Source organism: Rhagoletis pomonella, unplaced genomic scaffold (genome assembly GCF_013731165.1).
Source record: "Rhagoletis pomonella isolate Grant_MI unplaced genomic scaffold, Rhpom_1.0 Rhpom_scaffold_00002, whole genome shotgun sequence".
In the NCBI taxonomy this organism is placed as follows: domain Eukaryota; kingdom Metazoa; phylum Arthropoda; class Insecta; order Diptera; family Tephritidae; genus Rhagoletis; species Rhagoletis pomonella.
In genome coordinates this window covers 67,618,942-67,631,079 of record NW_023458556.1, presented here as the reverse complement: position 1 = coordinate 67,631,079, position 12,138 = coordinate 67,618,942, and the positions used below count along the sequence as shown (strand labels likewise).

Genomic DNA, 12,138 nt, shown 5'->3' with positions numbered 1-12,138 from the left:
TGGGGCCCTAATTACATCCATCTATGAAGTTGAGGATGAGGCAAGCTTTAGAAGAGAGCTGCTCGTTGAGAACCAAGAAGTCTCAAAGGGACGTCCCTTGGTGGAACGTTTCTCCCGAGAAACTAAAAAAAAGCCAAAAAACTCTTCAATAGGGCAAAGACAACAGGCGACTGGACCGCCTACAGGTCAGCCTTAAGAGCTTACAACTGTGAGCTCGGAAGGTGTAAAAGGGCTACATGGTGTGAGTGCTGTGGAATCACTTCTTCCCTCCAAAAGTGCATCGCCTTCAAAAGGCCTATAAACTGGATCCTCTCAACGTCCTATGAACTCTGGAAAGAGACGGTACCTACACTGGCATCCGGATGAAACTAGCAGGCTTCTGTTACAAACCCAAGAAACTGAAGTCCTATAACAAACACTGTGAGCGAGGTATGCGCAAACAGGAGGAAGAAGTCCTAGCAGGAAGAATCGTCAGTATGGGAGAGACATCGTGGGCCATTTCAACCTTTAGTGCTTACAAATCTATTGTTCCAGATGGCATGCTTGCTACAACAGAGCATCGGCTTAATATCTGCCCTACTAGCAAGATTATTGAGAGCAAGCCCCTTACTTGCTCACGTACCATCAACATGGAGTGAAGTCAAAGTGGTCTGTTTACCCAAAGTGGGGAAAAACTCGGCACAACTCTCAAAGGCGTATAGATCAATTAGCCTCAGCTCGTTTCTAGCAAAAACACTAGAAAAACTAATTGACTTTCACATTAGGGATAACCTTCTCAACAATAAGCCTTTATGTGAGAGTCAGCACGCATATCAGGCAGGCAAATCTACTATTACTGCAATACATAACCTAACTCAAGTTATTGAAAAAACTGCAGCATAAACAGACAGTTTTGTGAGCATTCCTGGACATACCAAGTGCTTTCGACAACGCGTTTTATTGAGCAATATCGAAAGCTATGAGCAAGCTACACCGATTGGTCTATGAAAGATCGAAGATGTATTACGGAGTACTGTGGCAGGCGTACTTGCACCAAGGTTCCAAAAAAGTCTGTCAATGGGCTTATACCCAACCATTTTCCAGGCGGAAGTCTTCGCTATCGAACTATAACTATTATGTCGGATAGTCAGACAGCACTAAAGGCCTTAGACTCCTTTAGAACGACATGAAGGCTTGCGGACAGTTGTGAAACCCTTCTGAATAGCGTAGAAAACCTAAATAGAGTGACGCTGCGGTGGGTCACTGGGCATGAAGGCTATGGAGGCACACTGCAGAACTGCTCAGGAGTTGGAAAGAATTTCGGACTGCTGCCCACTGGCGGTAGTCAAAGGGAATGGGACTATCAAAGAAATGCATAGCTCCTTCCTGGAGGAACTCCGAAAGACTACTTGAACTTAGCCGGGAGGGCCTTAGGACCCTCACAGGCTACCTGACAGGACTCTGCAAGTTGAGGTACCATTTGAACAAACTGGGGCTTTCTGTAAAGATGGACTGCAGGTTTTGTGAGCTGGTGGAGGAAACCTCAGAGCATATGCATTGTGACTGCCCACATATCATGAATCGTAGGCTGATACACCTTGGAGAATGATTATCTTCTCCATCCAAAATTTGGAACACGGAACCTTCCACTGTGCTTAATTAATTGAACAGCCAAAGGTTGAAGTGAATACAATTAGGGTTAGGCACAATATTTTTTGATTTTTTTGGTCGCAGCGCAAGTTGAATTAATAATAATAATAATAATCACATAATTTCGTTAAGCCCACTTACCGGTAGCCTCTTCGCGGCAATCATCATCTGACCACTCTGATTGACTTTCCAAAGGATTCGAGTCCATCGACTGGTGATTATGATGTCCCGCACCGTATTTAAGTTCATCGTTTATCACATTCATTTCGACATGCCGATCTTCATCATCGTCATCTCCGTAGTCAGCATTATCGTCGTTTTTATGGTTATACGCGTTAACTTCGTGTTCATCTTCCTCATCTTCGTACGAGCTAAGACCACCGCTGCTAATCTTATTGACATGTTGCTCGTCCGTTAAAATTGTAACCAAACGTTTCTTTCGCACGTCACGTCCCACCTCATCATCTTCGAATTCTTCGTCAGCCAAATTATCTTCGGTATCATCGCGTTCAGTGTCATTATTCAGCGCCGCTGTATGATTGGCACGCGGGCGTTGATGGTGATGGTGGTGGTGATGATGATGGTGACGCACATGACGCTGAGGTTGCTGCTGCTCGCCAACATCGGCCAACTGATCGAGACTCTCCCGACTCTGATCGAGGTCCTTAGAACGTGGACGCTGGCGATGTCGATGGTTGTGATCCTTTGCCTGTGGCTGCACATGATTTGTTTCCCGATAATTTGTGCCTGTTGATGTGGATGACTGGTTGTTGACTGCGTCAAGTATGTTCAAATTTAGCTGATTGCAGTTTTCATGCAATATTTCACAGGATTCCGTATCGGAAGTTTGCCTAAATAAATGAGGATTGTATACATTTGTACGTGAAAGGGTTGTGGAATACAAATATTATATTGAATGAACATACATTTGGCTTGATTCTGATGGATTCTTATTTCGCGTAATTTCCTTTATGGCCTCCAAGCCCACAGGGTGTTTGGCAATCATAAAACTCGTGCTGATCGGTATTTTCGATGGCTGACGACCCGTTGTTGGCGAAGTAAGATCATCCAGTATCGTCGTGGTTAACGACTTTTGGTTGTTGTTGCCACTCATCGAGTTGCTGCCGCTGAGGTTGCCATTACTACCGCTGCCACCAGCCGCTAGTCCGTTATTCGAGCTCAATTTACTGTTACTCGCCGAGTAGCTCAACTCAATGTTATTGCGGCTACTGCTGTTGCTTGTCGTATTGCCTTCGGGATTGGTGTTGGAGTTCGAAACGGATGTGATGTTGCCGCCTGATGAAGAGGTGGCGGCAGCAAGTGCACGCGCACGTGATGATTCATTCAAAAGTCTCTGCAATTCCCTCTCGAATGGCGACTTCGCCGAGTTGCTAGCTGATGTGGAGCCGCCACCATTGCCCCCACCACCGTTGCTACCACTGCCGCCGTTACTGGCTTGCTTTTTACCTGCGGCAAGCAAAACGCGGTCTTGGTACTCAAAACTATTGCAGGAATCACCTTTATTGTGTGTGGTATTCGTCTGTTGACCTTGACTCTCTGTTGTCGAGCTGACTTCAAAATCTTTTAGATTTGACATGTCGACTACTGGCGACGTAGGATCCACTTGAATGTCGCATGGATATAACCACTGCAAAGGATTGGCACCGTTGCGTTGATGATGATTATGCTGGCCCTTGGCTATAATACGCGGTGAGTCCTCGTCACCCTCGCCTTCGGTCGTCTTTGAATAACTCTCATCTGAGGAACTCATCGATGGTGAATGTGGGCGTGAACTGAGATCATCGGTGGAAGACATCTCACGGCTCTCCTCGATCTCGGTTGGCAACTTCGGCAGCGGCTTCATATAGGTAGTGCGTAAGAGAGGTGTATTCTGTTTCAGTGAGGCTGATGCTGAGGCTGACACTGAGGCTGTGGCTAATGAGGATGCATTTAGATTTGTGGGTTTGGGTGGTGGAACTGGTAATGGCGGTTGAGGATGTTGGGAATATAGTGGATATTGTTGATGTAGTTGTTGCTGCTGATGATGGTGATGTTGCAGCTGAAGTTGTTGTTGCAAATGTTGTTGATGTTGTTGTTGTAGCATTATGGTATTAGGACATGTGTAACGTGGAGGTTCGTATTTAGGTGGATATGCTTGGGGATGCTGTTGTTGCATTGGCATTATCTATGTATTTTGTGTATTAGTTTGCAAAAATAACGTATAAGCCAATGAACAATGTATACACCAACAATATAATGGTACACCATAACCGTGTTTGTAGTTGATTGAGAGGTGGACGAATGTGCGAGCGATCGTTGGACATAATTAAAGCCACGAAATAACATCGGATATTGTTTGCGAGGATATGTTTATTTATTTCAGTATTATATGTATGTGCGTGTGTGTAAAATGTCGGTAACGAATACATGCAAAGAGATAACACAAATGTATGGTTCACATTAGAAATGAATGCATTAAAAGCTGGCGGGATACATATAAATAGGTACATACTATGTATAAAAATTGGTAAATAAAAATGAGTCTTTGTTAGTCAAAGAGGTTAGTAATACATTAATTTGGTTAAGAACCACCCACACAGAGATTTCTGATGGCTAAATAAATAGGTCAAGGCAAGAGTGGGGGCTTCATGGAATATGTTATACTAGTGGAAAAGACGTATCGAAGACCCATAATAAAAACAGAGTGAATAACTCAGTGAGAGGGAAGGACCAGGATGAATGTATTTGCATAAAAATTTATTAAAGCAAAAATGTTTTGGGTAGGCGTCGGAGCCAATGATAACCATCAGTAACCACCTCTGCATGGTTGTAAGTCATGCAGAGTCCCTACGGCTTGTAGCGCAGTGGCTTTGCCGCTTAAACTCTGTAAGAGTTTTTGGGGGTGTGCGTCAAGCGGGAGTGTTGAGCAACGGTTATTTATTCAAGTTCAAAAATTGGGTAGGCGCTGTAGCCAATGGTAGCTCTTGTACCATCTCTGTATGCTGAAAGTCATAAAGAGCCCCAACAGCTTGTAGCGCTTTGGCTTTTGCTGTTTAAAACCACTCCGGAGGAGTGGTGATGCATCAAGCGAGATTTTTAAGCATGATTTGGGGTGCCAGCAATTAACTACTTTAGAAGGTTTTGTTCTGCGGCAGTTGAGAAGTGCATAAAAAATGCATACCCAATGAAGAACGAGCGAATTATTTTTAAACACAAGTGCGTGTGTTTATTCGCTGCACTTGGTTTTGGGCGGGAGTGCAATACAAGTGCGTGTGTGTGTTCGCTGTTGTTTGTTTATGCGGGAAATGGATAAGTCGCTTAAACAGAGAGACTACGAGAAAGTTTTATGGAGGGAATTTCGGATATTTTTAAAAGGCCTAACAGGTACTTACATACAAAGGTATTTGATCACTGAGAGTAGACCAAATAACTAATGTTGAAATTTTTAAGTTTGAAGTTCAAATTAAGGATATATAAAAACCCGCCGTTCGGATGTTCGTGTATACGGTTAAAGTACGGATATCCGTTTACCCAGAAATCGGTATATTCTAAGCAGTATTTGAACGGATTCGCAAAATTGTTCTCAAAACTACTGACTCTATAGAGTTGCAAAATAAGTAATAGTTATATTAATTTTAGTGTTAATTTTTAGATTCGAATAACGGAAATATTTAGTTTATATTCGGATATCCGGATATTTGGATTTTTTATTTAGATATTACAATATTCGGATTACCTGTACGGTCAAACATTTTGGATAGAACACCCACCCCTAGTATAAAGTAGAAATGAATCTATTCACTGTTACATTAAGGGATCTGAATTGGAAAAACAAAGTCGGCGGAGGCGTGTAGGTACTCGGAACGCTTAATAGTACAAAAGCCATTCCGCTTACTAGAACATTTCAGTATCTTCTAAGCTGAACTTGTGACTACACAGGGAGATGTGACTTTATACGGACGAGGGCAATCTCACTATTTATATATATATATAGCGCTAAAACAAGTAAACCCTAAATTATAGTAAAGTTCCACAGATCACTTAACATGAGGACAAAGCAAAGAAGTGCTCTTCCCTTCCATTTTAGCCGTCTTGGAAATTATAAGTTAACTGCGCGCGCACTAAGATTAGGAGGGGGGGGATATTTGTGCGGATATTTGGTCTAATATTTCCTGCAGGGAATGTAACTGTGCCCACCACTGCTCTAATAACATTTATTCTAATGAGGGCACGAATCACAGTTTAAAATATAGAAACGTCACAGCTGGGTCTTCGATATTGGGGTCAACAAACATGCATAGCTGATAACGCAAAGCCCACGGACCACTTTTGATATTTTATTTTTGTTGGTACTCAGGGTTCAAACATCGGTGGATGAGAGGGATTGCAGTGACGATCATAAGAGTATCTCCTCATTCCATGTATACTCATATTCACTCACCTTGGCAACTGGTGCGGCATGCAACAATGGTTCACTTTCACGGCAATTATTATAATTCAAACAATTACTATTCGTGCTATATGACGACGAATGCTGTTGATTGTGATGCATTAGATGGTAATTGCGTGCAGCATGCGGTTCACGCCTACCACCAGCGCTTACAACACCACCACCATTACCGTTACCAAATAAATTGTTATAGCTTTCCACCTGGGCGTAGGGGTCATGATTAATGTACTCAAGCCGATTACCACCGGGATTTTCAATTATATTAAATTGTTCGCGCAAAATTACCATGGAGGGAGTGGCTTGTACTGGTACTGGAACTGGTACTGGTATTTGTTGTTGTTGTTGCGTGGGTAGGGCGGGGGAAGAAGACGCTGCCATTGTAATCACACCCATAACACCAATGCCACCACCGCCGCCACCCATCGAACTGGAAGAATGTGATCGCTGATGATGTACATAGCCGCCGTTGTTGTATTGCTGCTGTGTTTGTTGCTGGGCTGGATGGTAGCCATTGTAGGCATAACCACCAACACCATTGCTACCGCCATTACTGCCATTATGTTCGCCATTGTGACCATTTTCACGTATATTCGGGAGGCCACCGTTGGCAATAAAATTCGGTTGCTTTTGCAATTTACTATTCAAGCGCTGTTGTTGCTGCTGCGCCAAATGATGCTGGTATTGTTGTGGCATAGCTTGCTGCTGATGTAAAAGCAATTGTTGTTGCTCTTCCTGCATTGCATTTGGTGAAGTTTTCAACAGCATTTGGCTTGTGTCCATGTTGTTGTAACCGTAGTTATCTTTCTTAATGTTGTAGGTCTCACTGTTCATGTTGAGCTGATAGCTGTTATCTTGCAGCTGCGATTGCTTCTGATAATATTCCGCAGGGTGGGCGTGCAAGCCATTCGATTGTGTCTGCTGCTGTTGTTGTTGCTGCTGTTGTGACGCATAGCCGTTGCCATTTTGTGTGATGGCACGATTGGCGATCATAGCGTTGCGCACCTCGCCATTGAGGCCATTATTCGAAGAGTCGCATAGAAAATATGTGACCATATCGCCTTTGCCTTTGACCTTGATGGTGCCGCGACAGCTGTTGAGATGTGTAAGAGATTCAAATTATTGCAAAGTTGAATACAACTGTAAAATTAATTGTACCGAAACTCGAAGTGTGAGCCCTGCAGGCTATCCACGACCTCCTGCGTCACTTGTGTGTAACCAGGTATGCCTGTAGAGTCCATGCGGCTGGCAACATTTACGGTATTACCCCAAATGTCGTATTGTGGTTTACGTGCGCCAATCACACCAGCCACCACAGGACCAATATTAATACCTGTAATTGGTAAAAAATAATATATTTAAAAAATAAGTAACAAAAACGGTTTCGGAGAGCGGAAAAGGTTTTATTCACTCACCAACACGCAACATAAAATTGTTATATGAGTGACTGTTGATTTCCTGCAAGGATAGTCGCATTGCTTTCACATACTCGACTAAAGCTGTCATGTGGCGACGCACCGAATTGGGATCATTGGCGTTGATGCGATATTCTGGATATGAAATTTAAAGGTAATCAATATTCCTAATGGTAAACTAAAATAATGTAAATAGCTAGCTCTCAATACTGACCAGGTATAAGGCCCACGACAGCCATGTAAGTACTGCCAACAGTTTTGATTTTATCAATGCCATGGAAACGTTCTTCTTTCAAAAGCTAAAAAAGGATAAAAATTAAAAAAAAAATAAATTATTTGCACATTGTACAACATGACGAGATGAATGCTTTATTTGGATTGATACTCCGGTAAAATTTAAATAATTTAATGAACTTTATATAAGTAGTAAAAATTGATTAGCCATCAACCACATGAGCAAAGTGGCTAAAATATGTACTACTACTAGGTCCGATAATTCTACTTTTGATATCAGCCTGGTGAAAAGCGCAATCACGAAAGTTTGGGTCACTTTGATCGAAAATACGCATAATCGATGGGGTAAGAGCTGTATGTATGTATGTAGAATACCTTAGCTTTAGGCATCCATTTGCCAATGAAAAGTTAGGGTATCCGCCACAATGCCTGAATTATCGATCCATGGAACTCTTTATTATCTTTCAATAATTTTCGGACTATGTTTTTTCCAATGCTTTACGATTACTATGACCGGAAAAAAGATTTTAATTTTCTCAAGATATTTTCATTTTAAGTTTGCATTGTGAATTTAAGGAATTCAAATTTTAACAGGAGAAAAATGTTAAAGTAGCACATATTTTTTATTTGCAATATAGCCTGTTGTTTTACAATATAATCATGCTACTAAAGAAGAAAACCGATGGATAAATAAGCAGAAGAATGTTATTCATATGCAATGTGGGACAGAGTAACCAAAATTATTTTCTTTTTACCTTCCTTTTATTAGCTCGGATGTAACTATGTAATATTGATGCGCCTAAAAGATGCACCGATTTCTATTCTCAAGTTACATACCTGATGACAGTACGAATGGCAATTATAATAGGGAGGTTTCTTAAGAAGGTTCGGCGCAAAATTGTCAGAAGATTCTGATAGACTACCGTCTTTCCTCGTCCTATGGAACAAATATTATATGCTCTAAGTATGAGTTAAAAATGGTCGAGATCGGGACCGTTTAAGGACGATTTTTTATCTTTACTATTTTGACATCTTGAGGGAATGCATTCCCTCAGAATATCGCACACGTCCTTCGAAATCGCATTAACCCTCCGTTGGCCGAACACTATTTTAGTCACTTTTGTACCTAATGGGTCTGACCAGACCCTTATACATTCAAATGCATTTTAATACCATTCAGTGTTGTGTTATTTGTTTGCTACTATTCAATATAAAATAAACAAAAACATTCCTTCTGTAACGTAAAATTTAGCATAATACTGGTGTGCAAATTCAATAATGAGATAATATGATTTTAATGAATTTAATTATAAAAAGTAAGAATAGGTGTGCAAATTAAAAGATCACTTTTATTTTTTTATCCTAAACTGATAAAGTTAGATGGACAAAATTCGATGGTGTGGCAGTGTACATATTAATCCTTAAAACATATTTTTTTCAAAAATAACTGTTGAATACTTTCAAGGAGTTTCAAGGATAATGTATTAAAAATACATTTTCATAATTTATTTGTTCTTGGTCACAAAAAAAAATAATAATTTCTTTCAATTCCACAGTAGACCACGTCCACTTTTTTATTTTTCTCTAGCTCAAAGGTCCGTAATCTTTAGGTATGCCAACAACCCTTTGGAGTGTTTAAGAAAAAGATTCTACGTTACAGACCTTAGAGCATTGGGTACGCTTAAATGCAAGTGATTTACAACGACATGACCATCTAAAAATCAATCAAAAACAAAAGAGTGACAAATGTATGGGTTGAAAACCAGCTCTCGGATCTGGCCAGAGGCTAACATAAAGTCCTGTCAAATTTCTTAAAATATTTTAAGAAGTTATAAGGACGCAGTGCATATATTTATCGGTCGAGACAAAGCATTAAGCCCACCTTCCGCAAAACCCATCTCGACTTGAATTTAGCGACAGGTTTCAAAATTTACAATAAATTTTATTTTATAAAAATCGGTATCACTCACCTCATCGAAATCCGCAATTATCTCATTCAACAACCGCAGACACTCCAATCCTTGATCCGATCCATCCATTTCTGTGTAGAACTCATGGAAGTTCGGTACCGAAGCGAAAATAACGCCGACTTTAGCATAGCTTTGATGATAGAGTTCCTGTGAGGGATTGACCTATATGATTTAGCGACAAAAGAAACCAACAACAATCGCCAAAAAAATATGCTTGATTAAAAGTTTCAGGGGATAAGAGAGTTGGCAACACACAAGTGTTTGATACCCAATGCCGCGCCACTAACGACAACCGGGCAGAACGACACGACACAACATAAATTTTTCAAAAATCGGCGAAACAAAACTGGTAACAAATAAAAATTTACAACAACGCCAAAAAGTATAAATATCAACAGTGTCATGTAGCACACAAAGTACTGCAAAAAGTGAAAAGTACTTTATTAAGTCAAAGTATTTATGCAGAAAAATTAAAAGATGTGCGTGTTTTTGCAGCAAGAAAAGTTTTAAAAAATGTTTTGCATGTAAAAAATCTTTTACGAACAAAACTGAAACTGTTTCGACTGCAGTTTAGTTTCGTAAGTTTGATTTCTGTGTGGATGGAGATTTTTAAAGCGTGTTTAATTCTGGTTCTTTCAGTTGGGTTTTGGAAAAAAGTGTGAAAATTACTGTGTCAGAGTATATTATTTGGCATAATTGAAGCATCTGCATCTGTGTACTCGTGTCTGTGTGCAATGTTGCCTCTTGTTCCTGACGTGCCAAACGCTTAGAACTTGTTTGCTCTTCGAAAATCGGGAACTGAAAAGTAATATGTAAGAGCTGCGAATGCCAAGCATGCATATTCATACATACATACGTAGGTATGTAATCACAAAAATAGGTGTACAACTTGAGGTGTGTATTTTTTTTCTTTAAGCAACAAACTATTTACCATATTGCTGCGAAATTGGTTATCGAGAAAATGTGCAGCCACATGAGCTGGCAGCAAATTATGTAAGATCCGTTTATTTGATTCCTGCAAAACGTCCATCTCCTTTTTCTCCTGTGATGCTTGCAGCTGCCAGAGGAAATCCAATCGTGCCGTCCACTCAACCAAACGTCCATGTACCAATATTGCAATCATGAAAATTATAATACGCGCCAATGAGATCAAATGGAGCGGAATGGATGAGCTGTAAAGGTAGGCGACAAAATAAAAAATAAAATGAATTTAATCAAAGCGAAGGACATAGATTAAATCTTTATATTCTACATAAGGAATGAAAAACAAATTTATAATCAGCATAATCTGAATAGTATCTGGCCGCAACAATTTCATAGAAATAACAAGGACTTTCAAATACGTATGTACACTAGGTTGGTCCAAAAAAAAGTAAAGTCGGAAATTCAATGCTCTCACCCCCTAGGATTGTTCTATACCGAAAAAATATACCCCTGTTTTTTTATTTTAAAATCAAAATATATTTAGAGGTCGCTCAAAGTTTCCCATGTATTTTGTATGGGGAAAAAAAGACTTTTTGTAGAAATGGCATAGAATCCATGGAATTCAAACTTTTTCAATCTGAAAACTCTGCTTCTCTTTAGAAGACTCCAGGGAATAATGCCCAATTTTTTATTTAAACATTTTTTAATTTTAACTATTTTTTAAGGGTCTCCGAAATATCCAAAAAAAAATCAAATATACAAACAGAAATATACAAAAGAAAAAAAGAAAAAATAGTTTAAGTTAAAAAACGTTTAAATAAACAATTGGGCATTATTCTCTGAAGTCTTCTGAAGAGAAGCAGAGTTTTCAGATTGAAAAATTTTGATTTCCATGGATTCTATGCCATTTCTACGAAAAATGGGAAACTTTGAGCGCTTTGAGCGACCTCTAAATATATTTTGATTTTAAAATAAAAAAACAGGGGTATATTTTTTTTCGGTATAGAACAATCCTAGGGGGTGAGAGCATTAAATGTTCGATTTTACTTTTCTCCCATACATTTTTGGACCACCCTAATGTACACACATATGTACATCCATGTGTATGAGCAGTATGTACATTTACTTTACCTGTATTCGCGTTTGACGCAGATATTTAACAGTCATTACACCATTTTGAAAAGCGGCTTGTTTTTCGAGGGAATGAGGCATTTAGTAGGTATTCCCCGCTATTTCAATGCTGATTACACTGTGCGACAATTTTACGGTAAATCAGGGGCCTATTTCATAAAAGGGACTGGTGCGACAATTGTCGATTTTTCTATAAAATTTCGATGGCAGAATTGTCGGCGATATTTTTTCTATTTCATATACGCTTGTAGGCAACTGCGAAAATTTTTAGAAAACGACAGTGATATGAAATATTGTCGACAATTGTGCTGACAATTGTCACTCTGCTAAAATTGTCGCGACAATAGCGACAAAACCAAATAGCTCCGTCGTAAAGCTTTCACAGGAG

General features: G+C 39.8%; 1 protein-coding gene across 10 annotated transcripts in view; it reads right to left on the bottom strand.

The window, feature by feature from the left end:
• The window catches only part of LOC118734012 (Ca(2+)/calmodulin-responsive adenylate cyclase), a 325,153-nt gene that overhangs the window by 3,637 nt on the left and 309,378 nt on the right, over positions 1-12,138 (bottom strand). For 8 of the 10 annotated variants that reach the window (XM_036463687.1, XM_036463692.1, XM_036463688.1 and 5 more), the window contains 8 exons: positions 10,627-10,867; positions 9,696-9,857; positions 7,706-7,790; positions 7,492-7,626; positions 7,235-7,409; positions 6,071-7,169; positions 2,556-3,814; positions 1,771-2,480 (listed from right to left, as the gene is read on the bottom strand). In XM_036463687.1, the coding sequence (XP_036319580.1) occupies positions 1,771-2,480; positions 2,556-3,814; positions 6,071-7,169; positions 7,235-7,409; positions 7,492-7,626; positions 7,706-7,790; positions 9,696-9,857; positions 10,627-10,867 (3,866 nt within the window). The remainder of the gene's footprint in view (positions 1-1,770; positions 2,481-2,555; positions 3,815-6,070; positions 7,170-7,234; positions 7,410-7,491; positions 7,627-7,705; positions 7,791-9,695; positions 9,858-10,626; positions 10,868-12,138) is intronic. The other 2 variants (XM_036463696.1, XM_036463697.1) reach the window with 2 other exon arrangements.